Below are 27,252 nucleotides of genomic sequence, written 5' to 3'. Positions count from 1 at the left end.
TTTAAAAACCTTGAGATGAGGGGAAGATACACACAATAAAATCCAGCGGATGCAAGATCCTACGATTTATGTAACACCACAAACTTGCAAAAGAAAAAAATCAGAAGCAAAAATCCGAAAATCATCAAAATACAACAACCCCGAATCCCAAGCCATCACATCAACAAAGAAAAACTGTCCCAAATAAAAATAAAGCAAATGAACCCACCGAAAACTGCTTGGCAAATATTTTTCTCGTGGTGCCTAATATTCTAGCTGGAAAGAGCTGTGGTGTTTTTTTCTCTTACTCGCTTCTAAACCTACTATATATAACAGACTTTTTCCAGTGGTTCGAATCTCTTACTCCCTTTTGTGTAATTTAGCTCGAGGAGCTGAGTTTATGCGTAAGAGAGGAGAAATTAGCCCCAGACCCCCGGAAAGCAAAGCGCACTCCCCTTCTTATGTCACCGAATAGCAAATTAGTTCTCAGAATTCCAGAGGCCGAGCTTTGCTACAGCGAAGACGCCGACGTCACAGAGGGGGAGCCCACGTGACGGTGGCGGAGCAGGTCGTACCATCGTTCCGAGTCCCGGGAGGGAGGACCACTGTCTGCACCCTCGAGCCTCGAACCGGAACCTCCAAATCCGAGATGCTTAGCCCATTAGAACCACTAAATATGCTGGAAAGTGGAAAAATATTATGTCTTTGAGGGCTTTTTGCAGGTCGAGGAAAGCAAAAGTCCCGGAGAACTGACACTAAGTCCTCCCCTTCCATGTAGCAGTGGTAAAGTCCGAAGCTCAAATTCCGAGAATTGAGCTCTGTTGATTCTTAGAACTGGGGTTCTTAGAAGTGGTGATGCAAGAAGTTTCTAGGAAAGGCCGGACACCAGGTGATTATTGCTGTTGCTGCCGCCGCTGCTGCTGCTGCCGCCGCCGCCGCTGTTGCCGCTGGTGCCGCTGCCGCCGCCGCTGCTCATGATCATTATTTTACCTTTTAATTCTTTTTTTCTGCTCTTGCCAAATGCTTTGGCTCCAAGTTTCCTATGTGTATCTATGATATAAATGTATATATTTATTTATTCTAGCTGTCAGGTGTTAAAATAAATGCCGAAGATTAGTCCCACGTCTCTCCCACTCTAAGATAGAGATTTTTTTTTAATGTATTTATTGTTTTATTCTTGTTGTCTTTGAGTGAATCGGCCGGTTTGGGGAGGCTTTTGCCACCCTCCCTTGTGTTGTTTTGGTTTTGGAAAAGGAGGTGGAGGAGAGGAAGGAGGAGAGTTAAGGGGCGGCCGGAGCAGAGAGGACGAGACAGTGTTTGGGGGGTGATTCGGGCAAGTCTGGGGACTGTCTGGCCTTAGACCGCGGAGAGGACGCGCGCTCGCGCTCTCGCTTTCTGCTGCCTGCTTGCGTACGGCTTGTGATCTCGCTGGATTCGTGCGGCTGTGTTTTTTTCCTCTTTTCTAGCTTGCAAACTGCCTTCCTCGCTAACCTCGCTCCTGCCTCCGCTTCCCTCCCTCCCTCCACCTTTCCCTCGCCTCTTCTTCCATCCCCTCTCCCGTCCTTCTCAGTAACTCCGGGAGGCGAGGAGGGAGGCTGCCTGCTCGCTCGCCCCGCTGGCTCTCTTCCACCGGCCTCGGTCCTCTAGATTCACTGCTTCCGAGCCGAGATTTGAAAGGAAAAATGCGAGCGTACTCCTCGTGTTTTTTTTTTCTTTAATTTTCGGGTTCTTTTATCACCCTAAAATCCAGATGAAGTATAGTGTCTACTCTTTTCCTTCGGAGCCGTGATCTTCCTAACGAAATGCGAGTGTTTGGGTGTCCCCTTCCCCAGTGTTTTGGAGGAGGTTTAGCTTGCCTGGGGGCGGGGATGTTAAATACTTTGAAAATTATTATTTCTTGGTTGCAGTTGAGGGAGTTCGGAACATCCTCGCGCTCCCTCGCCCCATCCTAAAGAAGGAAGCTGATCGGGGTTTGGGGCAGTGGATGGGAAGGGGGTGCGCGTTTGCACCTGCAGTGCTATTTGGCGTGTGGGGACTCCGGGAACCTTCGCAGGACAGCCTAGCCGAGCAGGAAGGTGGCGGGATTTCTTGGCGGTCGCGGTGTTTGTATTTTGAGCGCTGCGTGACTCGGTGTTAGCTCCCAATGGTTCCTAAATTTTATTTTATTTTTTCCATGGTGCAAGCTTTGTAAATGACAACTGTGGGCCAGAGAGTAGCCGACGTCAAGCTTCAAATTCCCGAGGTCCTTGCGCTGGGCGAGGGGAAAACAACACAGCCCCAGCCCGCGTTCCTACGTGCTAGACCCGGGAGGAAAGACCCGGGAGGAAAGAAGGGCACTTTGGCCGGGAGACCGGGCGCGGGAGGAGGGGGCGCGGGAGCGAAAGGGAGATCTTTGTAAGTGATTTTGCAAAAACGGATTGCGAGGTTGGTTGGATTTGCAACCTGTGGCTCTCCTTGAGGGAGTAGGAAAGGGAGAAGGCGGCGGCGGCAGCGGCGGCGGCCAGGGCGGGAGCGGGTAGGGAGTTGGAGCCTCCGAAGTCGGCTGCTCCTGGGGGCAGCTGTAGCGAGGGGCCACCCCGCTGCCGGCTGCAGTGTCCGTGGTAAATGTCTTGAGAACTGTGGATTGCGTTGCCTGTATGATGCTTGTTATTGGAACTCTGGCGAAAAAATGGAATTAGTGTTGCAATCATGAGTTTTAAAGGTCTCCCATGGAAAACAAGAACACAACACAACAGATTTTTAAAAGAATGAAAAAAGACCCCTTTTATGTTGTATCCCTTCTCACAATAATTAAGACTTGGTGATGGGGGTCCTGACAGCTAAGCAGGGGCAATGACCCTAAACAGGGTGCTGAAAGTCCAGAGCTGTTACTGGGTCCCTCCCTGTCTCAGAGAGCTGGTCTTCGCCCCCACTCACCAAAAACTGATTTAATCTTTCGTGGAGTTTTTTCCAGTCAGTTTACAGTTTCCAGGAGGAAAATCTTGTAATGCTGTTTTGGTTTTGTTTTGTTTTTTTAAAGTGAAGTGAATGTCACTAGATGCATTTGTTTTACTGTCCGGAAAGACAAAAGTGGGGCAGGAGAGAGGGAACCAGGGAAAGGGCTGTTTAGAAATACAGTTTGTGGCTCTGAGCGATGCCACTGGCTTCCTCTACAGAGACTGCCAGTTTCCCTTTTTCTCTGCAAGGTGTGTGTGTGGTTTTAATAAATAACTTTAAAAAATGAGGGGGGGGGTGACAAGATCCATCAGGAGACAGGTATCTGTTTTGCTCACTATTTACTACCAAGAGCCTCTGGCACTGGAACAGAACCTCGTAAATCTGCAGCCCAAGTTGAAGTTCATCTGGCCCTAGTCCACACGCTATTCCTGGAGGTAGCAAACATGAGCTCAAAGGAATGAGGTGAAATCACATTCTCGCTTTAAAATATATACTTTTTTTTAAGGAGAAAAGATATTTGTCTCTGGGGGAGGAGGAAATGGAAAGAGAGCAGCACCAAGAGGTGGGTATTCCCTCGCTAAAATGACTGCAGTTGAGTCTTTAGGCCAAAATAGAAACTTGTAGATGGGAAATATTTTCCCCTCCTCCCATTTATTAATAAAAAATTCAATATCCTATTATTTGAAAGACTTTCTAATACTGCAGGCCCAAGCATTGGCTGATTTTTAATGGTCTTTTGATAGTGAGGATAAAGCTAGAAGTTGTGAAAACTAGGCAGGCAACTTGAAGAAGGTAGCTAGAGGAAGTGGGAATTCTCCCAATGGCCTTTTCCTCTGTGCTCAGTTTGGAAGGGTTTTTACCCATGCTTTCTTGAAAAGACCTTCCAATTTGTTCTTGGTTTGGTGGACAGGGGTGGGACACTAAACTCTTAAGCTGTCTTTTGCTGAGCCTTGAAGAGTTCCAGTTATTGGTTGAGTAAATGGTAGCCATGACTAGATGTCAAAATCCTTCCTTCCCTCTCTCCCCTACTGGGTAGCCACACTCACAACCCACTTTGTTGTGAAAAACTTAAGATTCAGAGCAGGTGGTGTGGCAGCGCCACCCGTTGGTGGGTGAAACTCTCTATGTGCACAAGTCAAATATTTGAAAAATATTGTGAAATGACCTTAGGAGGATTTTTTTTTCCCCTTTAGGAACGGGAGATGAAAGTAACTTTTTTTTTAAAAGGGACTTTGCAGTTGGTCTCTCAAGTGGGAAAGGAAAAGGTTCCTTTTCAACTAGGATGGTGTCATATAATAGGCAAAGTAGTTTGAGTAAGAGTGTGTTGTGTCTGTGTGTGTGCCAGCCCCAGGGAGGGGAGGGTTGTCTAATTGGCTTTAAGTAAGGGACTTCTCCAGGAGGATGCAGCCCCCTTCCGTTTTGGACTTGACTTCTCAGGGCACCTGAATTCTGCTCCCTGTCTGACATTGAGATAAGAAGGAATGTTTTGGTGTAAAAATCCGTAGTGACTGGAAGCCCTGTACTTTTACTAGCGGTGATGGTGGTGTATGGGGGGAGGGGTGGATTCGGGAGTGAGGTTAGGGGATTGCGCGGGGCGGTGGTTGTCTGGTCCGTAGCTGGGTTCCGAGTCCAATGAGAGTCAAAGTGGTGTGGCGCATGCCGGCTTCCTGCACTGCGCAACAAGTGGGAACGCTGCCGCAGTGATTCGAGCGAGGGTGGTGTGTTGTGGCAAAGCCGGCTGATTTCTCCTTGCCCCACTGGAAGCCAGGAACTGCTTCTTCCAACCCCCACTCCCCGTCCAAGATCAGCGACCCCACCAAAAGACCAAAATCGCCTCTACTTCCCCCACTCCCAGATTTTCTCCGAGCGCTGTAAGCCTGGGTGGGACCCTGCCCTTGACTTCTAGGGACCACTTTCTTTATGAAGATCAGGAATTTATTCTGGACTTTCTTTGCTGGCCAACCAGTGTTTGACAGAAAGCTCTGCTAAATGCTGTCGACTGTCAAGTGCCATTCTGTTTTTTGAATAGAAGTGCACTCTTAATCCTTTTCAATACATTCAGCCTTTCCAGCTGGAAAAATTCAACGTATAATTCAGGAACTCAGTTCCAGATAATGTGTTGTGCTTGCTAGAGGCGTGAGCATCGCGAAGAACAGAATCACATCTAGTAAATTAAATGTTTTCCAGCTTTACCTATGAAGGCAACCCCTCCCCCTAACACAAAAAAGGGGGGCGGCGCGGGGTGGGGGGGGTAGTTGGGCATAGTCAAAATGTGGAGGGTTGTGGCCGCGCGGTGATTTTCGGACGGACTGAGTCTGCCACCTAGTGATAGGTCTTGGCTGAGATCCCCGCTTTGGGCCGTGGGTTAACCGTGTCATCTCTGGGCCAGGTATCTCCACTAGGTGCTAGGACTGACATGGAGGACACCCTCCAATGAGGATGGCATCTGACCTCCAAAGTTCCAGTAAGATGGATGAAAATTAGAAAGCCTCCGGATGCTTGAGTGGCTCACGGTTGCTTAGTGATGGGCATCTACCTCCAAGTAGAATAACCCATTTTGATCACACTATTTCCTTTTCTCTGTGGCCTCTCCGGGGTGGGGGAAGGAGGAGTAGGTAGTGGAGTGATGCCTTGTGGGTTCTAGGACATACAACTCTTTACAGTTGAGGAAACAGGCCTGATGAGGAAGCCTGTTAATGGTGAGATAATGACTTAGCCTGGGCCAGATTTTAAGCTTCTGAATTTCCAGGTCAGTGACTGAAAGTCAAAAGGCAAGTTTATCTCAGCCCTTTTGAGGTTATCTAAGAAAAGGAACAGCAGTCAGAGAGACCTTGATTTTAACCTCTAGGTCACTGTATGTGGAAATGGTTCTCCAGCTGTCTTGGAGGAATTGGTTCGTGAAGTATGGCCTAAGATTTTCAGTAACTAACGTGAAAAGCCTACAGTTGTGCTGAGAGGTGGAGATGGGGATCTCAGGTCTTGGGGTGCCTACTTTAGGGAGTGATTAAGGCCTACTTTAGTCATGCAGAGATGCACCTTGCTGCACCGGAGGTTCACATTTGGATCCTGAAATCCTCTCTATCCCCTTCTTTCTAAACTTTGACAAATGGCTTGAAGAGAAGTCAGTTTTGTGGGTGGGTCGTATGGATCAGCAGAATGTAATCCTCATAGAATTGTGCCACAGCGGCTTCATAGCTAACTTCTTTTTGGGAGCTAAAAACTTAAGATGGCAAATGTGCGTCAGTGTCCTGGAGGCCCGTAGTGACTGCCGGCACACACACCCACAGGAGACGCTGTCGACTCCGCTGGCCGTCCTGGCCCGCCAGAGTTGAGTTTAGCCTCTCCTACTGTGGGAGCTGTTGGAGGCCGCGTTGGAGAAACGCTCCTCTGTTCGGTTGGAAACGAATCTGGGGACGTGTTTGAAGAGCGGTCAAATTTGACTCATCGCTTTCCAAGGACAGTTAGTGCCTTCCATCTTCATTAACGTGAATAAAAAGACCTTGGCTGACTTCTGTCCAGATCAGGTTTTTAAAGGCATTGTTTGCTTGGGGAGATCATGCCGCTCCCCTCCCCTGCCAGCCTTTTTGCAAAGGCTGAGCGGGTACAGCCAGGATGGCCGAGATATCTTTGCTTAGGACGTGGTTTGCTGGCACTGTCTGCCTGACCCTTTCTGGAAGGCTGTCACAAGCTGGGAGCACGGGGAGCGTCCCTTCTGCAGCTCCTCTTCAGATCTTGCTGATAAAACACATCCCTCTGTTTTATTGCATTTCCTAGAAGCTTGCAGGCTTGCAAGAGCGCTGTTGTCAGGAAACGTGATAGAAATGAAAGTCAGGACATAATGTCCCTGAACACCTCAGTCACCCAAAACGACTGCCGAGGCCGCCACGTTATCGAATTCGCTTTCATCTACTGTCGACTCCCCACCCTCCCGCTCCCTAGAGAAGAGAGTCCCCCACAGAACAAAAACAACTCTGCAGTTTGACCTCACCCCCCTACCGCGGGACCACTGTGTCCAGACGGGAGCAATTTCTTAGCTGTGATGCTGCAGAGAAAGGGAGCGCTCCTCCGGCATGAACCCTGATACGGGTTTCACTGCGGCAGCTCCAGCCTTATTAAAATTCCTCGTCCTTGTCCCTAAACAGTGCTTTGCACTTATATATTGTCCTTTGAATTTCTCGAGTTATTGGAGTTATTAGATTACCAATAATCCAACGGCCGGACGAGATTGGGCAGGGGTTGGGGGAGGAACGGGTTGGAGGACGGAGTTCTCCAAATCCCGAGACTGTCGAAACTGGGTCAATGGGAAGGAAGGAGGGGCGGGGCGACAAAGAGATTGTTGGTTTCAAGCCTTGGTGCGAGGCCTCCCTCTGCTGTTAAGTAGCGGTAAAACAGATTAGGTTTGAGCTCCCGGAACCACTGGACGCCCAGTTTCCAATAAGTGCATTTTTTTAATTTTAACTTCCCTTCCTGGATTCTCACTCCATACCATATTAAATGTCAGCCTTCGCTTTCACCATTAGTCCACCAGGCAAAGGGATGAGAAAGCCTCAAAGTAGGATTTTATGAGATTAAAGAGGCCCAATCTTCTTGAACGGACCTTGAAAGCGCCTCATTCGCTGATGGGTTGCGTGGCTCAGTGAGTCGCCAATGCCAGTTTTAAGACCCATCCTCGGCCTTAAAAGCTGCGTCTTTCTCACCCCGAGTTCCCAAGCATCCGCCCCCCCCCCCGCCCCCCACAAAGCGCTTCTTGGAGACCGCTATTGGGTGATGGCGCCCAGGGGTTATAATTCCAAGCAAGGCCACGGGAAGGCGAGACAACTTGAGCGCGCCTGTGCGCGTGGTGGAGTCGCTGTCCTGGCCTCTGCTGAATCCTGACCACATTTCTATGGGGTTTCGGAGAAATCAAATTCGGAAATCCCTAAACCTGGCCAAGTTCGGCCTGGCAGGTCCTATTGTAAAGGCTTTAGCGGAAACCCAGCGGAGCTAGGTTCCCCTACTTGCCAACGTAGGCGGAAGGGGCTTTCGGTTTAGTTTTTGTCCAACTCTGCCCGTGTGCGCTGGACGGGAGACCCTGAGTCCTGAGGACTCCACCTTTTAGACCTTGACGCCTCACCAGACCACCCTTTTAGAAAGGGAGTTGGGGGCCAAGAGAAAAGAGAAAAAAGAAATGCCACCCAGGCAAATAAACGCCGGGATTGGGCGAATGAGTCTCAGACTAGACCTGAAATCCTGTGTTCTAGACCTGCTCTGCTACTAACTTGTCCGGCTGGAATTTAGGGGAAAGTGTGCCTTATTCCCCGCGAGCCTCCCGGTGCGCCCCCTCCCTTTCCGGTGAATCCCCAGTGGCCAGCTCGGCGCTAGCAGCGATCCTGGCCGCCGTCGGGGGCCGGCAGCTTCCTGGAAAGTTACTTCTCGTTGGAGTCGGCGATAGGCAGAGTGTTCTGTGAAATCCGCTGAGCTGAGATCGACTATGTTCCGGGAAGGAGAGGGCTGTGCCATTCCCCTTACTGCCCCCTGCCTTGACGGCATAACAGGAAAAAAAAAAAGGCACACACAATGTTAGTTATCGAGGTGCATGAAAAGTTTTATCTGAATGCAACCAAATTAAGGGCTGCCACGGTAGTACCACGGGGCCTCCGCCGAGCCTGCGGGGGCTTGGAGGCGGATGGGCAGCTGTGGTGGCACAACGCCCCCGGGTGGGCAGTCCCTGGCAGACAGGTATGGTATAGTGGATTTGGTACAGTGGGGGTGAGCGAATCTGTGCCGGCTTGCTCCGGCGCCCCCGGCTCTGGTTTGTGTCCGTGTGTGAGCGAGAGAAGAGGGCTGCCTAGTGCCGGGGCGGAGTGGAGGACTGAGGAAAAGGATGAGGTCTTTGTATTGGCTCGCTTTCGCTCCAAACCTAGCTTCTGGCCTTCCTCTCATCTCCTCTTTTTTCTGTTATTTTTACTGTGTTTCTTTCCCTTCCTTCTTTTCTTTTTTCTTCCTTTCATTTTTTCTCCCTTCCTTCCTTCCTTCCTTTCTCTCTCTCCCTTTCTTTCTTTCTCCCTTTCTTTCTTTCTTTCTTTCTTTCTTTCTTTCTTTCTTTCTTTCTTTCTTTCTTTCTTTCTTTCTTTCTTTCTCTCTCTCTCTCTCTCCCTTTCTTTCTTTCTTTCTTTCTTTCTTTCTTTCTTTCTTTCTTTCTTTCTTTCTTTCTCTCTCTCTCCCTTTCTCTCTCTCTCTCTCTCTCTCTCTCTCTCTCTCTCTCTCTCTCTCTCTCTCTTTCTTTCTTTCTTTCTTTCTTTCTTTCTTTTCTTCTTTCCCTCCCTTCCTTTTCTCCTTTCCTTCTTGTCCTTTCTTTTTCAGGGGAAGGACCTCTTTTTTTCTTCTCCAGACCCTTTAAAAGGATCTGCCATTTTCCTCAAGTTGCCTACCTTTAAAGCAAGGAAGTAGTGAAAGTGTTTGGGTTGTGGGGGAGGGGAAAGGGGGGTAAAGACAATCTTCAACTTTGTAGTTATCTAACTCTTACCTTGGTGATTATTAAACTCCCTTGGTAATTACTGTGACTGGGGTGAGGGTGGGGTCAGGGGAGTCCAGGTCTGGGCCCTTGGTTTGTCAGTTTCTCCTGGACATCTCTGCTCTCTTGGTAGTTTTTGTGGAATGAGTCTTGTGTGTGGCATTGGTGAGGTGTCTGAAGCTAGCAGACAGGCTTGTCCAGGGCTGTCTGGTGATTAGTTTTGAGATTTTGGGCAAGGCTTATCCCTTGGAGCCTCAGTGTCCTTTCCAGTAAATCAGAGCTGTTACGACGATCAGATACAATAATGGGCTGGAAAGAGCTGAGTGGTCTGTAAATAAACAAACCAAATGCTAGTGGTGCCTCCACACCTGCAGCATCTAGAGGGAAGCCTGTTGTCCACACCCACCGTAACCCACATATTCACTAATTGTGGGCCTCCTGAGACAGAGCTATGCAGGAAGGGGAGGACTTAACAATGACATAGACCTTAGTGTATGTGCATTTGTTTTTGGCCAACACAGGCAGAGGTTTACAGTGAAAAGTGCCCAGCCTAGACCATGGCTGATATTAGACCCAGGGGAACTGTTCTGTTTGTTTCAGTCCAAATCTGGAGTGAGTCACTGCCAAGTGTCAAGGTGAAATGGCAGATCTGGGCTTCCTGTGGTTCCAAAAGTGTGTGACTGGAAATCCACAGGCAAGCTGGTGGTTGAAGCTGGCTAAGGGACAGCCTTTGGTGTTCCAGAAGTGTTTAAGGATCTTTTCCGTGAGGGATGAGGAGAGAGTTTATAAATAAACCTCACATGTGCCTTCAGCATTCTTTTTCAAAGGAGACAATCATTGAACTTTGGTTAGGACCAACTTAGTGTGTCTCTCTTGGCCCATTTTGAGTTAGGTTGGGGAGAGGAGGAAATAGGTTCTTTTGTCTTTTTCTGTCCTCTCCCTTCCCCCATTTTCTAACCCCCATCCCCACTCACTCACATGCACACCTAACCTTGAAGCCGATGAGATTGAGTGACTGACACTTGGGACCACAAAGAAATGTCAGAGTTTTTGGTTACAGACTCAAGGAAACCTCTCATTTTAGAGTGCTCATTGGGTAAGACTCAGCAGCCTGGAATGGGGGCAAAGTGTTTGTGTGGGGGAAGGAACTTAAAAATGAGATTCACCCACATCAGGGTGCTGTCTTGCATGTTTTACAGCACGTAGGCTGCTTTGGAAAAGGATCAGGAATTTGAGCCAGAAGATCTAGGACTGGGCTACTTACCGTCTACATGGCCTAACAGGACCTCCCTGGCCTGGGGCTCCTTTACCTGGAAAATAGCTCTAAGGCCTAGGATTTTTTTAAAAGGGGGGGTTGGGGGAGAGGGCTCAGGTATTGTTTTGTTCTGTAGCCCATACACAATCATAAATGAGAGTCTCCCAACAGTACTTTAAATTATTTTGTTTTAGAGAAACCAACTCAGATAAAGTGCCTGTTTCATGAGTGCTCCCTGACCAGTTCGCAGCTAACCAGCACAATGAAGCCTTTCACCAGCAGGGGGAAGCACAATCTTGGGAGACTGTGACACTGTATTTGGTCTTCCACCTAGGGGGGAAGAGAGAGAAAACTTTTAGGCAGAAGGCAAAGATTCTTAAGAAAGGCAAAGCTACGCCATCTCAGGTTGGATTCAGTAGTGAGCCTTAAGTGTTTCAGACAGCCATGAAGCTCTGTCTGACTGTTTGCCTGGGCAAACCACTTGAACCCGAGTCTCAGTTTTGTCACCGTTGAAATTGGGATAAAGATGTTGACCTTGTCAGCCTTGTGGAATCATTTCTAGGACTCTAAAGATAATATTTACGCAGGTTTTGAAAAGCATACAAAGTTTTTAGGCCCCTGAAGGATCATCCTGAATTCTGAATTTTTTCTTTCTTTAAATTTTTTCTTTCCCATAAATTCAATGGCTTTAGGGTGGTGTACATTTTTTACATTGAGAAAGGAAACATATGTGTATACATGTATGTAACGTATCCCCATTACTCAGGGTATAAACATTAATGTGTGGCTTCGGACGCCTGTTGTTTTCATAAGAGCAGAGCTGGGAACTGTTCGCTAGCTTATGGGGAAACCACACCAGCTGGCAGGCTGCAGCTATCAAAGTAAAACTAAACACGTGTGTCCCAAAATAAGCCTGTAGTGGACAATCTCACATTCATTAAATCAATTTCTGTTCGCTTTTTTCTCTTCCCTGCAGGTTATAAGCAAAAGTTCGGACTGTGAATTGAGGCATTGGGTAAGTAATTGAACTATATGCTTTCAAATTTTGAGGAAAAGCTATTTCTCTTGAATTTTCCAATACATATGTTTCTGTGAACTTTGCCACTTTTTCTTAGATGAGGGAAAAGGATAGCCGATTCCCTCTCCATCACTCCTAGCCCTCCTCCTCTACTCCTGCATTAGACTGTCTTACCACTGTTGTGAGATTATTCATTCCTATGCTTATTTCTTAGTGCAAATTAATTTAGCCGCCTACAACGCACCAGCAGTGTGCTAGGTGCTTGAAGTACATTGAGATCATTCTAAAATCTAATAGAGGAGAAATGAGATACTGATGAGAATAGCTACAAGTTTTGAGAACCTAGACTATAGATCAGCCATATATCTCTATTTTTACAACCACATTGTTGTTACTGCTCTCACTTCGGGAAACTAAAGCCCAGAAGCGCCGAGCAATCTGCTGTAAGTCACACAGCATGAAAAGGTAAAGCTAGCATGCTGACCTTCAAAGCCTGGTTTCTCTCACTGCCTCTCAGTGCTGGCACAGTACTTGATATATGGGAAAAACACTCAACAATATTCATTCCCTTCTCCTTTGCCTTCCCCTTTCTCTTCTGACTTGTTGGATAAAAATCATTCTCCCCATTTTATAGATTTGAACAATAGCGCCCGGAGAGGGGCCATGAAGTTTAAAGACCAAACACAAGGGGCCTCAGTTTGCATTCCAGATGCTAGCAGCTGGAAGAAGCTGTTTTACTGTCCTGGTAAGCAGAAAACAGGTTTCAGAGAACTAACCGGATTTTGACCTTCTTTCGCAGGTGAAGACAAAATGGCCTCACCAGCCGACAGCTGTATCCAGTTCACCCGCCATGCCAGTGATGTTCTTCTCAACCTTAATCGCCTCCGGAGCCGAGATATCTTGACTGATGTTGTCATAGTGGTGAGCCGTGAGCAGTTTAGAGCCCATAAGACAGTCCTCATGGCCTGCAGGTGAGGGTCTGGAAGGGAAAGGTAGACGAATACAAGGAGGTTGCTGGTGCTGGCGGTGCCGGCAGCGAGCAAGAAGGAACGTGTGGGCCTTTTGCTGTGTTTGGGATCGTGTCATGTTTGTGTCCAGATGTCCAGCTCATGGCCCAGCAGAGTAGCTCCCAGAAACGGAATGAATGCACACACACCTTTGGAGAAGAAAGAGATTCTGTTCCGTGGGAACAGAGGGAGAAGAAATCAGATACTGTCTCAGGAAAGGATGTGTTTGGGGCAAACATGGAGGATAACTTCAGTTCACACCTTGAAAACATGAAAAGTGAAAAAGATTTTTAAAAATATATTAAGCAAGTTAATTTGAAATCTTTTGTTATTTTATTTCATAACTGTCTTTATTTTACACTGTGGCTATATTCCCATGGGTAAGTTAGTGAAAGTGAGCCAGCTACTTCTTCATATTTGTCAAGGATTTCATGTGTTCAGAGCAATTTTATATTCCATCATCTCCCTGGATCTGCGCAGGGACCTGTGTTATGGAAGGCATGATTGCCTCCGTTTCGTAGGTGATAAAACAAGGACACTCACAGTGAACCGCTGTAGAGTCAAATATCTCAGCTGCTGATAGAGAACTTATTCGACCTCCAAGACAAGCACCTGTTTGTTTAATAGTGGAGAGAACACGTTTATGGAGATAAAACAGTAATAGTTAATGGTAACTGTGTGCTTACTATATGCCAGGCATCATTCTATGCCCTTTACATGTTCATTCTTGCTACAACCCTGGAAGGCAGACACTATTGTTCCTGCCTTGCAGATGAGGAAATCAAGGTGGGAAGTAGTTACGTATCTTACTCAAAGTTGCATTGCTTCTTTCTGGTTGAAGCGGAGTAGACTTGAGAGGGCATCCCACGGTGCTGGCTCCTAACTGTTAGGCTCTGGTAGGCAACACGGTATTCGGAGGCATGGCCTCAAGCTGCACTTGGATCTTCTAGGAATATTGACTTTGTGGTAGTCTATGGGCTTTCAGAAAAAAGATCAGTAGAATGTAGATGTAGACACCATTTTATTTGTCTGTCACCATTACCTGACTTTATTTCTTTCAAAATATAGTATGAGTTTTAAAATAAGAATACAATGATAGATCAAGTGAAAAGCATACCCCAAAGATCTAGACAAAAATAGTTACTGCAAATGAGTGTTAACTTTAACTCTGGTCATCTGTGCAGTTAACACTAAAAAGAAAACAGGTTCTAGGACTTTGAGAGAATCACTTAACCTCCCTGGTCTTAGTTCCTCCATTTGTAAAGGGGGAGAATGATAGGACCTTGCTCTGGCAAGGTTGTGAGGAACACAAGACAGTGTTTGAAACGTACATCATGACTCACTGGCACGTAGTAAGCACTCCATACATGACACTATTATAAATGGCCACAGAAGTTTGGGAGCGAGGGCCTAGGGGGGAGCTGCATGCGATGCTGACTGTAATTGGTGACAGAGTCTATACATCTGCTGTAGTGAGACATTTGTTTGTTTTACAGCGGCTTGTTTTACAGCATCTTCACAGACCAATTGAAATGCAACCTTAGTGTGATCAATCTCGACCCGGAGATCAACCCCGAGGGGTTCTGCATCCTCCTGGACTTCATGTACACGTCTCGGCTCAATCTGCGGGAGGGCAACATTATGGCCGTGATGGCCACAGCTATGTACCTGCAGATGGAGCATGTCGTGGACACTTGCCGGAAGTTTATCAAGGCCAGGTGAGCTGCCCCAGATGGAAGCCTTGGAGATGAAAGGGATCAGAAAGTATCAGAAACCCTTGATAATGCATGCATTTAGAAAAAAACAATCTTCTATAATGTGCCACAACCTACATTTCCACTATTTTTACACACTCCTGCCCTTGTGAACTCTTGTGCTCTGGGCCGACTTGACTCCTTACTGCTATCTAGATATGTCTTGTGCATCCTCACCCCTTGGCTTTCTCCTGTTCACTCGATATGCCCTTTTCTCCTACTCGTCCTTCGAGGCCAAGCTTGATGTCAGCTTCTCTGTATATGTTCTTATGATTATCACTCAGCTTTTTCTTCAATGCCTCCTCTGTGTTCCAAAGCCTTTTGCTTGTCCTTTAGAATTTCCTGCTATTTTAGCTAACTCTTTATCTAAGGGCTGGGAAGATATGACCATTAGTTAAAGATGAGGAATTTGAGAGCCAAAGAAGCAAGGAACTTTGTTGAGAACCATTTGGTTCATTGCTCTGGGTAATTGCAACCCTCTTAAACAGAAGGGTTTCCAGCCTCTGTTTCAAGCCCTCCAGGAGCCAGGAACTCAGTGCTCCCAGAGCCACGTGGTCTACCTTGGACAGTCAGAAAGCTCTTTATGACGAGTTGAAGTGGTTCCCTTAACCTTTACTCGCTGGTTCTAGCTCTGTTAACTATGATCATGTTTGAGTTGGCCTGTTTTTCGCCCACATAGTGTCTCTTCAAGTATATGCAGCTAGAGCTCTTTGTCTCCTGTGGGTGATAATGGTGGCAAGATCATCACTGCCATCGAGTCTGAGTACTTTCTCTAGGTCCGGCCCTGTGCTTGTCATGGTTAAGTAACTTGCTGCAGGTCACATAGCTGTTAAGTGGCTCAGCTGGGATCCCAAACCAGGTCTGGCTGCTTCAGCGTCAGGGCTTCCCTCACAAGCAATGCTGCCTGTTCTCCAAAGTCCGCTTCCCCATGACTTGAGTCTTTTCCTCGGCAGGGTACCAGTTTGTCTATGATCCTCTGTACACGCAGCACCAGAATTGTATTTCTTCCCACCCTGAGCTTTAGTCTCCCTGTGCATAGAATGGAGGCAGTAATGCCTGCCTTCCCTTCTGTGTAGGGTTTTACGTGGGTGACATGAGATAAGGGCTCTGAAAGCTTTATGTTGTGTAATAATCTGAGGAATTACAGATTCACCTACTATATACATATGTGACTTAAATATACAAGATGGTGTGTAAACAGGCATAGATGGTATGGTTAACTCTCCTCTCGTCTCTCAGCCTTATTTCCCCAACTCTGGGCTAGATTGCTAGGCTTCCAGCATGAGTGCCTTGTAATCGCACATATTTCCCTACTGCAGAGCCGCATCTCCTGTGTCTAGCTGACCCAAGCACAACTGTGGTCACATAGACCAGTGTCCCTTGGAAGGTCGTCTCATTAATAGTTCTCATCTGGAGGCCATTGTCTTCTGTTTTTCTCCTGCAGTGAAGCAGAGATGGTTCCTGCCATCAAACCTCCCCGTGAAGAGTTCCTGAACAGCCGAATGCTGATGCCCCAAGACATCATGGCCTATCGGGGTCGGGAGGTGGTGGAGAACAACCTGCCGTTGAGGAACCCCCCTGGGTGTGAGAGCAGAGCCTTTCCTCCCAGCCTGTACAACGGCCTGTCCACACCGCCAGCCTCTTACCCCGTGTACAGCCACCTCCCCGTCAGCAGCTTCCTCTTCTCCGATGAGGAACTACGGGATGCCCGGATGCCTGTGGCCAACCCCTTCCCCAAGGAGCGGGCCCTCCCCTGCGATAGTGCCAGGCCAATCCCAGGGGAGTACAGCCGGCTGGCCATGGAGATATCCCCCAGTGTGTGCCACAGCAACATCTACTCACCCAAGGAGGCAGCCCCAGAGGAGGCGCGCAGTGACATGCACTACAGTGTGGCCGAGGGCCCCAAGCCGGCGGCCCCCTCAGCCCGGAACGCCCCATACTTCCCCTGTGACAAAGCTGGCAAGGAGGAAGAGAGACCTTCCTCAGAGGATGAGATTGCCCTGCATTTCGAGCCCCCCAATGCACCCTTAAACCGGAAGGGTCTGGTTAGTCCACAGAGCCCCCAGAAATCTGATTGTCAGCCCAACTCGCCCACGGAGTCCTGTAGCAGCAAGAACGCCTGCATCCTTCAGACCTCTGGCTCCCCTCCAGCCAAGAGCCCCACTGACCCCAAAGCCTGCAACTGGAAGAAATACAAATTTATTGTGCTCAATAGCCTCAACCAGAATGCCAAACCAGAGGGGCCTGAGCAGGCCGAGCTGGGCCGCCTTTCGCCTCGAACCTACACAGCCCCACCGGCCTGCCAGCCACCCATGGAGCCTGAGAACCTTGACCTCCAGTCCCCAACTAAGCTCAGCACCAGTGGGGAGGACTCCACCATCCCACAAGCTAGCCGACTCAATAACATCGTCAACAGGTGATTTCCCAGGCAGTGCAGGCCTGGGCTCAGGGGTCACCTGGCAGGGTTCCAGGGTCACTTCTTCTGGTGGCTGCAGAGGCTGTGTTATTATCTTGCCTGAGATGCTGAGCACACTAGAGGTGTGGAATAAGTGCCTAATGATTGAATTACCCTAAATAAAAAAGGATATTAAGCATCGGTATATTTTTTCATAGCAAGTGAAAGAATTTCCCTCTATGGCAGAAGGGCATTCCCTGTGGTCTTGGTGTGGCAGGGGATGCTCATTCTGGTTTTGGACTGAGGGAGGCTGCAGGCTGCAGCACTGAGGGGAGGAAACTTAGTCCGGGGATGGGGACTAGGGGAGGGCTCTACTCTGCTCCAGTTCCAGCTGCTGAGGCCCTTTCCTTCCACCTGCAGGTCCCTGGCAGGCTCCCCCCGGAGCAGCAGCAGCGAGAGCCACTCGCCACTCTACCTGCATCCCCCAAAGTGCACGTCCTGTGGCTCTCAGTCCCCACAGCACGCAGAGATGTGCCTCCACACTGCTGGCCCCACGTTCCCCGAGGAGATGGGAGAGACCCAGTCTGAGTACTCAGACTCCAGCTGTGGTGAGTCCCTTCCCCCCATCCCCTGGCCAGGGAGAAGGCTGGCCCCTGCCTCTACTCTGTAGGTTTTGTCTTCCATTTTATTTATGCTGTTATCACTGATTGGGAGAAACTCCTGATTGGAAGTTCATCAGCACCAGCTGATCGCCCCACTCTTGACCTCTTAGGGAACTAGGCTGACCAAAGCAGGAGATGGGGTGCTAGAGTTAATCTGGGGTAACAGAGAATGACCAAACAGACTTTTCAGCATCATTCCAGAAAAGGTAGCTTGTGGGCTGGCTGTAACTCCCAGAGACTCTCAGCCCCTCCCGACCTAGACTTCTGGCGCAGGATCTGTGCATGTTAGTGCCCCTGTGAGGCTGTTCGCTCCGTAAGGGGAACGTCTGAACTGATGGACCCTGCATCTCCCATGAGCCCCAGTGAGTCTCTGGAACAGAGTGGGTATTCAGTAAATGGTAGCTGAATTAGATTAGTTAGCCTAAATTATTCAATTGAAATTTCTGGATAGGCTGTGTTTGACATCCCCAGTTTTCACCAGATGAGAACGTCTATGTCTTCTTGCATCTCTAGCTGAAGTAATACAGCCCAGTAATGTCGAATCAGGGCTGAGCCAGTAAGATGTGTTGTTTTCGAATTGTTACAACAGCAGGAAAAAATAGTTACTCTGAGAAGTTTGGCACAGGGTCGTGGACCTATAGTTGAGAGAGCAGGGACTGTCCCGGCCATTCCCCCAGGCCATTTGCCTTTGGCCTGCACTCTACTTCCTTCTCTCTGGCCCTCTGCTTCTACTTCCACCATCATCTTTGTTCTCCCGATCTCACAGAAGTGTTTGGAAGACATGAAATGCAAATCGGTGCAAGGGTGACCGTGTTTGTCATTAATCTTCCCAGTGACTTCAAAGTATCATTGCATTTGATTAATATCTTACATTGCTGTGATGCTTTGCGTCTTATCATGTGCTTCTATGAAGTAGGTAGAACAGGGGTTTATTATCCTGATTTGGGAGATAGAGACACAGACGGAGGCTCAGGGTCTTGAAGGGTCTTGCTGAGGGCATATGGATGCAAATAAGAGTATGAACTGATAAGAAAAGTGGTTCTCAGTGCTCTCCAGCAAAGGAAGAGCCCTGCTGAGCTTTCCTCCAGCTGGTCTTGGCCATATGGGTACCTGCTGGTTTGAGCTTCCCTTCTGTACCTTAATATTCAAATCTGTCTCCTTTCTCCTTTGTGACTGAGACTGTAAACGCTAAGGAAAATAAAATTCCCACAGGTCCCTTTGCTCGGGGCTCCCATGTATGTTGGGTGGGCAGGGGCACTGGGGGCAGATAGAGAGGTGAGGGGGCCTTGGAGCCCCACCTCCCTTCCTCATGCTGACGTTGGTGTCCCCTCCCCCCCTCTGACAGAGAATGGGGCCTTCTTCTGCAATGAGTGTGACTGCCGCTTCTCTGAGGAGGCCTCCCTCAAGAGGCACACGCTGCAGACCCACAGTGACAAACCCTACAAGTGTGACCGCTGCCAGGCCTCCTTCCGCTACAAGGGCAACCTCGCCAGCCACAAGACCGTCCATACGGGTATGGCCCTGCCCCGCCCCACCTGGGCTCGCCCAGCTCACTGGGGTCAGGGAAGGGAGAGGATTCCAGAGAGAGCAGTTGGGGGCTTGGTCCCTGGTGGAGTGAGGCAGAGAGCAGGCCCTGTGCTGGCCTGAATGAGGGCCTCGCCCTGTCACATCTTCACTTACTGATTCCTCCACACCCTGTACTCTCTGTCTTTCCTCTGAGTTGCTCTGTCCTGCTTCTCTACTCTTGCTGGAGTCAGAAGTGTTAATCCCATTGTCAAGGGGGAGAAACTAAGGCTGAGAGACACAAAGTAGAGTTGGCCTTTGGAAAGCCACAAAGAAAAAAACTAAAGGCCTCTTGATTTCCTTTGAGGGCTATTCCTTATCAACTCACATTCCTTTACCAGGTAGCTTCTAATAACCTGATTGTTGTCCAGAGTGGACTCTCTTTTGGTATTTTAAATGGCTCCTTTATCCCAGAAACTTTCCATGAAGGAAGGCACAGCCCTTCTGTTGGTTTCCTCTGTCTGAGCATCTACTCCAACTCAGGCCCCGCCCCGCCCCACCGCAAATGGAATCCAGCTGTAGTTGCCACAAGCGGAAAAGTATGTTTGTCCTCAAAGAGAGAAACTAGAGCAGCCGGATTGTATCTCCCTGCTCAGTGGGTTGACTACTGAATGAGTCTTATCCAAGCAAAGAGCTAGAAGAGCCTTCCCAGGTCATCTAAATTTGCCCCTCGGGTTCCAGAGAGGGAAACTGAGACCCAGAGAAGGAGAGTGACTTTTCCAAGTCCCACTGTTAGTTAGATAATCCTAATGACAAAGCTGGTCCCAAGGCTTCCTGGAACCTCACTCTCCCCCTGCCCCACACCCAGCATTGTCTCTACTTTGCTTCTTGACTTTGACCAAGGGGTGCTGGTGTGTGTGTAGGGGGTGGTGGGCAGGCCAGGAAGTAGGTGCCCAGGTCCTCTCTTTGACATCTTCCAAGGGACAGAAAGTCGAAAGGCACTTGCTTTGAAATCCAGGGGCCGGGGACTCAGTGGTGACCTCTACTGAGTATAGCTACCCTTTTTCCCTTTTTCTGGGTAACAGGTGAGAAACCCTATCGTTGTAACATCTGCGGGGCCCAGTTCAACCGGCCGGCGAACCTGAAAACCCACACTCGGATTCACTCTGGAGAGAAGCCCTACAAATGCGAAACCTGCGGAGCCAGATTTGTACAGGTGAGCAGGGGGCGTGGGGAAAGGACCCCTCAATCTCTGCGTGCAGCTGCTGAGGGGTGCACAGCTCACCCTGACAGAGCCTCTCATGCTTTGCTCTTCTCTCCAGGTGGCCCACCTTCGTGCCCATGTGCTCATCCACACTGGCGAGAAGCCCTATCCGTGTGAAATCTGTGGCACCCGTTTCCGGCACCTTCAGACTCTAAAGAGCCACCTGCGAATCCACACGGGAGAGAAACCCTACCATGTAAGGGAGTCTTTGTGGCTACTGGCTGACCTGGGAGGAACAGGGAGGTGGAGGGGTGAGGATGCAGAAGTGTTTGCTCCAATCTCAAGCAAGCAACAGGATGATCACTGAACTGATGATGATAGACCTGGATTTGGGCCTGATTTCCAAAGACACCCTGCTTGACCTTGGCCCTGGTCTCAGTTTGCTCATCTTTAAAGTTGGGGTATTGGGCTAGGTGATCTGGGCCTTAGGGAAGAGGTCTCGCCTACGGATACAGAGATGGTGGAGTTATTCATTTATTCCACAAATGTTTATTTGGTGCTTACAACACTCTTCTGTGCTGGGCTTGATTTAAGAGGACCTAAGGAGTTTCAGAAGGAGCAGCCATAGGAGTAGGAGGAGAACCTGGAGAAAATGGTGATATAAAATAAAGCAGAGAAAAGGCCATTTCAAGAGGGAGCAGATGGCCAGCAGCCAGATGCCAGGACCGCTCCTCAGAATCATGGTGTTCCAGAGCACCAAGAACGAACCGATGAGTGGTTGACCCATACCACAAATGTTAACAGCAAAGTGTGGTTATTTTCACTGGCTTATCAGTGCTTGAGGAAATACCTTACTTGCTATATGTTCTCGGGCAGCATTGGTTGTCTTCTCAGTACCTCAATTTCCTCAGCTGTAAAGTGAGCCCATACTAGGACCCACTCCACAGAGCTGTTGTATTAAGTTAATGAAGTTGCTAAAGTGTGCACAGTGGTACTTGGCATGCAGTTAAGAGGACGATAAGCATTTGCTATCGTATTTATTCACTAGAAGTTTAAGTGCACACGATGTCCAGGTTAAGTGTGACCTGCAGGGTGTATTGATTCAGTCCCTCAGCAAGGGACAGCCAGGACCCAGAGAGAGAGAGGACCTGCTCAGGACACACTCAGAGGGCGGCGTGGATGGGCCCCATTTCTCCTGAGACCAGGGCTCTTTCTGCTCACTGCCCCATCCAATCTATTTTTTATTTCCCTAAATTTATGTCTGTTTTTACTTTAAAACATATTCTCTCTATGAACATATTTTATTACACTTTTATTTGAGAATAGTTTTAAATTCCTAGAACAGTTGCAAAGCGGGGTACAGAGTCCCCACATGCACCCAGTTTCCCTGTTGTTAGCATTGCACGTTGGTCACATACATTTGTCACAACTAGTGACCACATCCCGATACGTTGTTATAAACAAGGCCATGCTTTATTTGGGTTTTCTTACTTTTTACCTCAACTGTACTTTTCTATTCCACAATTGTGTCCCAGCTGCCCCAATTAGTCATTCATTTCACTTTTAAGTAACTTTTCCACTCAAACTCTGACCATCCATCCACCCATCCATTCAATCAAAGAAAGAAACAGCTCTACTTGCTGATGCCTTGTTAGCTAACTTGAAGTGTACGCACTTAAGAAGGAATAGAACTGCATTTTTGAAGGTGTGTCTTAGATTCGGTCATTTTCATGAGTTCAGACTTCTTGCAGTCCATTTGTTCAGATGTGTTTAGATTTAAGAGGTATATTCTTCTAGATACTAGGAAGATTATAAAGTTTAGTAAAAAGTGGTCACTGCTCTCAAAGCATTTCCCACATGCTAAGGCAAGGCTAGAAATCTTACAGAGGTTCAAAGGAAAACGGGATTCTTTGCATTCTAGAGAGATTCAGGGAAGCCTTAATAATTAGGAGAGTTTACATCTGACCTGCATTTTTTAATAAGACTTGAACTTGTGGAGTTCATTAAGTCAGGAAATCACAGCTCACGCAGGAGAAAAATGTGAGCAACGTTTTGGAAAGCAGGGAAGGGACATTTGCACAATATTTGCTGGTCCCTTAACAGAAGCCGGGATCCAGACGGGTTCTTAACCCCGCCATGGAAAAGGAAGAGCTGCCCGATCGCTCACAGGGAAAAGTTCTTTCTCTGGGTCTGACATGTTTGTCGATGACAGCTAACAGTTTGCCCCTGGTTTTCCTTTAGTGCGAGAAGTGTAACCTGCATTTCCGTCACAAAAGCCAGCTGCGTCTTCACTTGCGCCAGAAGCATGGGGCTATCACCAACACCAAGGTGCAGTACCGCGTGTCCGCCACTGACCTGCCCCCGGAGCTCCCCAAAGCCTGCTGAAGCATGGAGTGTTGATGCTTTCCATCCGAGCCCCTTCTCAGAACCTACCCAAAGGAAACTGTAACACTTTACAATGTTCATCCCATGATGTAGTGCCTCTTTCATCCACTAGTGCAAATCATAGCTGGGCGCGGGGGTGGGGGGCGGGGCGTGGGGACAGGGAGCCTAGGCAGCTCCCCTTCCCCCACTGCCGTCAAACATTAAGAAAATAATATTGCTTCTTCTCCTATGTGTAAGGCGAACCATGTCAGCAAAAAGCAGAGTCATTTTGTATATCAAAGTGGGGGAGTATGCAAAAGTTCTGACTTGACTTAGTCTGCAAAATGAGGAATGTGTACGTTTTGTGGGAACAGATGTTTCTTTTGTATGTAAATGTGCTTTCTTTTAAAAGAAGAAACTTAGGTATGTTATCAAACAGAGGGCTTTAATTTTTTTAACCAAAGGTGAAGGAATATATGGCAGAGTTGTAAATATATAAATATATATATAAAATAAATATATATAAACCTAAAGAAGATATATTAAAAATATAAAATTGTGTTAAAGGCTCGATTTTGTATCTGCAGGCAGACACGGATCTGAGAATCTTTATTGAGAAAGAGCACTTAAGAGAATATTTTAAGTATTGCATCTGTATAAGTAAGAAAATATTTTGTCTAAAATGCCTCCGTGTATTTGTATTTTTTTGCAAGTGAAGGTTTACAATTTACAAAGTGTGTATTTAAAAAAGAACAAAAAAAGCTGGAGAAGGAAAACTGTGTAGTTTTGTTCTAGTTTCCGGTTTGTACATACCTATACAGCGTGTCCTACGGTGCCTTTTTCATGGAAGTTTTCCACGATGGACGAGTGCGCCATCCCTTTCTGAAGTGTAGGCAGACACAGGGACTTGAAGTTGTCACTAACTAAGCTCTCTTTGGAAAAGTTTGTCTCATCCATCACATTCTGCGTCATGCTTGTGTTGTAACTACTCCGGAGACAGGGTTTGGCTGTGTCTAAACTGCATTAACGTGTTGTAAAATATAGCTGTACAAATACAAGAATAAAACATTGAAAAGTCAAGTCAGCTTGTTCAGGGGTCTTTCCTTGTGTTGGAATCGGGACTTGAATGGATCTGGTTTCCTCTGCTCTTCACTGAGTGGGAAGTGCCTGTGGAGGGCAGCAGCTGCTGGCTGGGGCAGTCTTGGAAAGGCAGAGGCTGGGGCTTGCTCCTGGTAACTGGGCAGGGACCTGTGTTTGGCTTTTAGCATCAGAATGGACCATAGACCCCAGACCCTGCTCCTGAGGCATTTTGGTGGGGATTTTGGATGGATCTCTCACCCCTAGTTCCCCCTCTTTCTGTTCCTCCACCCCACACCCGCACTCAGAGATCTAGGCTGAGCTGTTCATGACATCAGTTCTAGCCCCCCTGACACAGTGTACGAGTGACACAGTGAACCCTCTCGTGTCCCAGTCTGCCCGTTCTGGGACAGGAGAGGGTTTGTTTTGCCTCCTGGCTTCCTAAACAATTTCTCTCTGCTTGGGTCCAGGGAGATTGTAGGAAGGCCTCTGGCCCCAGCCATACATTTCTCTGCCTTGGCATCTTTTTGGTGTCTGTTCAGTGGCTGACAAACAGCTATAGACTTGGGAGCTTTACGAATGGCTGCCAGCCCGGCAAACCTCCATCCCCGCAGAAGTGTTCTTTATCGAAGAACTCTGTGGTGGAGGCCAGCCTTGTCCTCCTGTGTGATTGGGGCGAGTCATTATCCTCTGGGTCCCCTCCCAACCCACCCATGAGGGGACTGGATTTTCTAGGTCACTTATGATTTCACCATTCAGACATAAAATCACCCTAGCTTAATTTGGCAGTTAGTTTTATTTTACCTCAAAAACCCCTAGGTACACGTTTGATTGATGGGGCCTAAGAACAGTGAGGACAAGTGTGGTCCTGGCCCCTGGCCATAAGGAGAAAGTCCTTACACAACCCCCTTCCCATGTCTACCTGGCAGTAAGGCATGGACATGCAGCAGCAGAACCTCTCCTAGGCCCCTGGGCCACTGGTAGGAGAGTGATGCCCCTTGGCAGCGCCTTGGCCATGCACGCTGAGCATGTGCTGGGAAGCTTGCGGGAGCTGACTACCCAAAGCCCCAGAGAGGGCCTCAGAAAGTCACACCACCCTCTGCCAGCCGCATGGCCTTCCAGCTCAGGTTTCCTTTGAAAATGACTTTAAAGGACTTGCCAGCTCAAGGCCTCAGCTCACCCTGCTCTTTGAAAAAGGAGAAAATGATCCCTCTGCTCCCATAGAAACTTGGCAAAAGAACTTAAAAAACAGACAGCTTCAAGAATGACAATTCACAGGCCCCAGGGAGGCCGGCCTCAGGGCCTTAGTCTCCCTGAGGGAATCCGAGTTTGTTTACATATCATGGCTGTTTAATGAAGAGACTGGGGACAGACAGTGTGGGTGGCTTCAAGTTCAAACAAAAGGGAAGATCAAAGAGTGAGTAACTGTAGCCAATTGACAATCAATAACAAGTAAAAAGCAAACATCTCTAAACAGATAAGCTAGGGCAAAGGCAATATAAAATTTTTATTGCAAAAGCTTGACGTGAATGCAACTTGTCACAAATACGTAACTTTCAAAACAGGGCGTCTGAGGTTCTTCTCTATGTTCTGGGATTTTTAAGGGAAAGGTTTCTCAGGACCAGGGCAGTGGTGGGATGGTAGACCCAGAGAAGTGCGGTGGTAGAAGTGAGGCGGAGCTGCTTAGAAGCTGGAAGGGATGATAAGGATCACGTAGTCCAAATTGGAAGGACCTAGGCGGGAGACAGGCAGGAACTTGCCTAGGGTCACTCACTGAACTGGGGCAGGGAGTGGAGGGCGGGCTTCTGCTCCTTACTCCAACCTGAGAAAAGGAAGAATAGATACAAATGTTCCCACTTCAGAAATAAGGAAACTGAGGCAGGGACTTGTCCGATGTCACACAGCCAAGTAGTGGCCAGCTAGTCTGAGTTCACACAAATGGTCATTGTTAAAACCTCAATCATGCTTTTGTGAGGATCTCTCTGTGTCACTCCTAGTAGTACTTGTATTGAGCAGTGGTAATAACATCTTGCATCTGTGAGATGCTTATGATTTTCAAAGCAGTTCTGTAACAATGATGGCATGTAATTCTCACAGCCAGCCTCAGAGCAGGCATTACAGGGGGGTGGAAACCACACACCCACCTCAGAAACCCCAGGCTAGGGGCCGTGCCCCAAGAGTTACAGCTGAACCAGGGGCCCATAAAAGTCTATCAAACTGCACCTGCCCGCAGAAACTGTCCCGCGAGAAGCTGCTTTGTCCTCAGCCCCTGCTGGAGTCGGAACTCGGGCAGCCATAGTCCATATCATGTGACCCACTGCCCTGGCCACTGATTGTCTCAGGGTGGACCCTGGATCCAAGGCCAACCAATCACAGGCAGGTCTGTGGGCCTTTATGTGAGGCGTGTAAAGTGCTGCCTAAACAGGGGGTGCTAATAAGTTGGGCCACTAAGACGAGGTGTCCTGGGGATTTGTGGTGGAATATGGAAACAACCAGCCAGTCCACTGTTTCTCCAATGTCAGTCCTTTGTGACCCACCTTCATGATTTTGCTGTGGCATCATACCTTGAATATCTACGTACTATTTTTCTTTCAATCAATTCATGTTTTAGACATAGTTTCCCCAGGTATAAATTAAAGTAAATGGTATCCAAAATAAAAATGTTCATTCATGTGCCTTCTAGAAATTGTTTTGTATTCCACCAGAGACATTTGGGGAAAACACCAAGAGAATCAGAATAAGGGAGAGAAGGCAGAGAGAAAGCTGACCCCTGGAGAGTAGCGGGGTCACGGTAATGGCAGGGCTCTGGAGTGAGGACCTCGGAGGAGGAAGCTTGGAACAAGAATGACCTTCCAGTATCAAGTTCTAGGAAGCTTTTCATTGATTGCAGACTCTGGTCTTAGCTTTCTAGAAGATTCCAGTCCTCCTATAACCACTTCATAATAAAGGCTCTGCCTCTCCTCCTACACCTTGCGCCATAGTTGGCATGGTCTGTGTGAGTCTGTTTCCTGGAACTAAAGAGCGCAGTTTACACAGGTGCCCAAGTTTCTAGGGAGTCTGCCTTTGGGCAGACAGACCTTCACGTTCTCTTAAATTGGGTATAGACCTCTCGGTAGTGGAGGCTGAGGCATGCTGTGATCCCTCTGAGGTGAGACAAAAAGTGGTCCCAAAATACTGTAGCCACTTGGAAAGACAATTGTGGGCAGCTTCTAAGAGGCATGCAGGGGCCCAGTCCTGTTGGGTGCAAACTGTGCAGCGTCCAGGACCACATGGCTCAATGAAGGAGAAAAAAGCCTCCGTGATTACTAAGGAAGCACCTCCTACAAAGACAGGCACTGAAGCAGGAGGGCCTTGGAGTCTAGGAAGGGTACTCAGGGATCTTAGAGCCCCTGAACTACTCTATTACCCCTAAATTCTGGGGCTAGCCTCGCATCAAATGAGTCTGATTTATTCAACAGCAATGACTGGCTTCTCAGCATATCTAAGAGATGCATTGCCTGGGTCTCTTCCCACTTTTTGCATATTAGGCAGGCATCTTGGTTAAATAACAAACAAGCTTAGAGTCAGCATCACAGAACACCCTGACTGGGGGGTGCCTTAGCAA

The 27,252-nt window shown here is 48.1% G+C and overlaps 1 protein-coding gene across 4 annotated transcripts; it reads left to right on the top strand.

The window, feature by feature from the left end:
- Positions 1-756: 756 nt before the first annotated feature.
- Positions 757-23,651, top strand: BCL6 (BCL6 transcription repressor). 4 transcript variants are annotated; one of them, XM_024564607.3, is made up of 10 exons: positions 757-868; positions 11,641-11,679; positions 12,482-12,653; positions 14,186-14,407; positions 15,888-16,859; positions 17,259-17,446; positions 18,846-19,013; positions 20,089-20,219; positions 20,326-20,463; positions 22,449-23,651. In XM_024564607.3, the coding sequence occupies exons 3-10, from the start codon at positions 12,493-12,495 to the stop codon at positions 22,590-22,592; spliced, it is 2,124 nt and encodes a 707-aa protein (XP_024420375.2). In that variant the 5' UTR covers positions 757-868; positions 11,641-11,679; positions 12,482-12,492; the 3' UTR covers positions 22,593-23,651. The 4 variants fall into 4 exon arrangements, with proteins under 4 accessions (XP_024420375.2, XP_045055103.2, XP_045055107.2 ...); XM_045199168.2 differs by lacking the exon at positions 757-868 and adding an exon at positions 2,586-3,478; XM_045199172.2 differs by lacking the exon at positions 757-868 and adding an exon at positions 3,499-8,634.
- The last annotated feature ends 3,601 nt before the right edge of the window (positions 23,652-27,252 follow it).

This window comes from Desmodus rotundus, chromosome 2 (genome assembly GCF_022682495.2).
Source record: "Desmodus rotundus isolate HL8 chromosome 2, HLdesRot8A.1, whole genome shotgun sequence".
In the NCBI taxonomy this organism is placed as follows: Eukaryota; Metazoa; Chordata; class Mammalia; order Chiroptera; family Phyllostomidae; genus Desmodus; species Desmodus rotundus.
This window is presented reverse-complemented; position numbering and strand designations above follow the sequence as displayed.

Bases quoted from the DNA above. Each gene is read 5' to 3' on its own strand.
- BCL6 (XM_024564607.3), top strand. From the start codon at position 12,493: ATGGCCTCACCAGCCGACAGCTGTATCCAGTTCACCCGCCATGCCAGT. The intron at 19,014-20,088 runs GTATGGCCCTGC...TCTGGGTAACAG, and splicing joins CCACAAGACCGTCCATACGG to GTGAGAAACCCTATCGTTGT. The intron at 20,464-22,448 runs GTAAGGGAGTCT...GTTTTCCTTTAG, and splicing joins CGGGAGAGAAACCCTACCAT to TGCGAGAAGTGTAACCTGCA.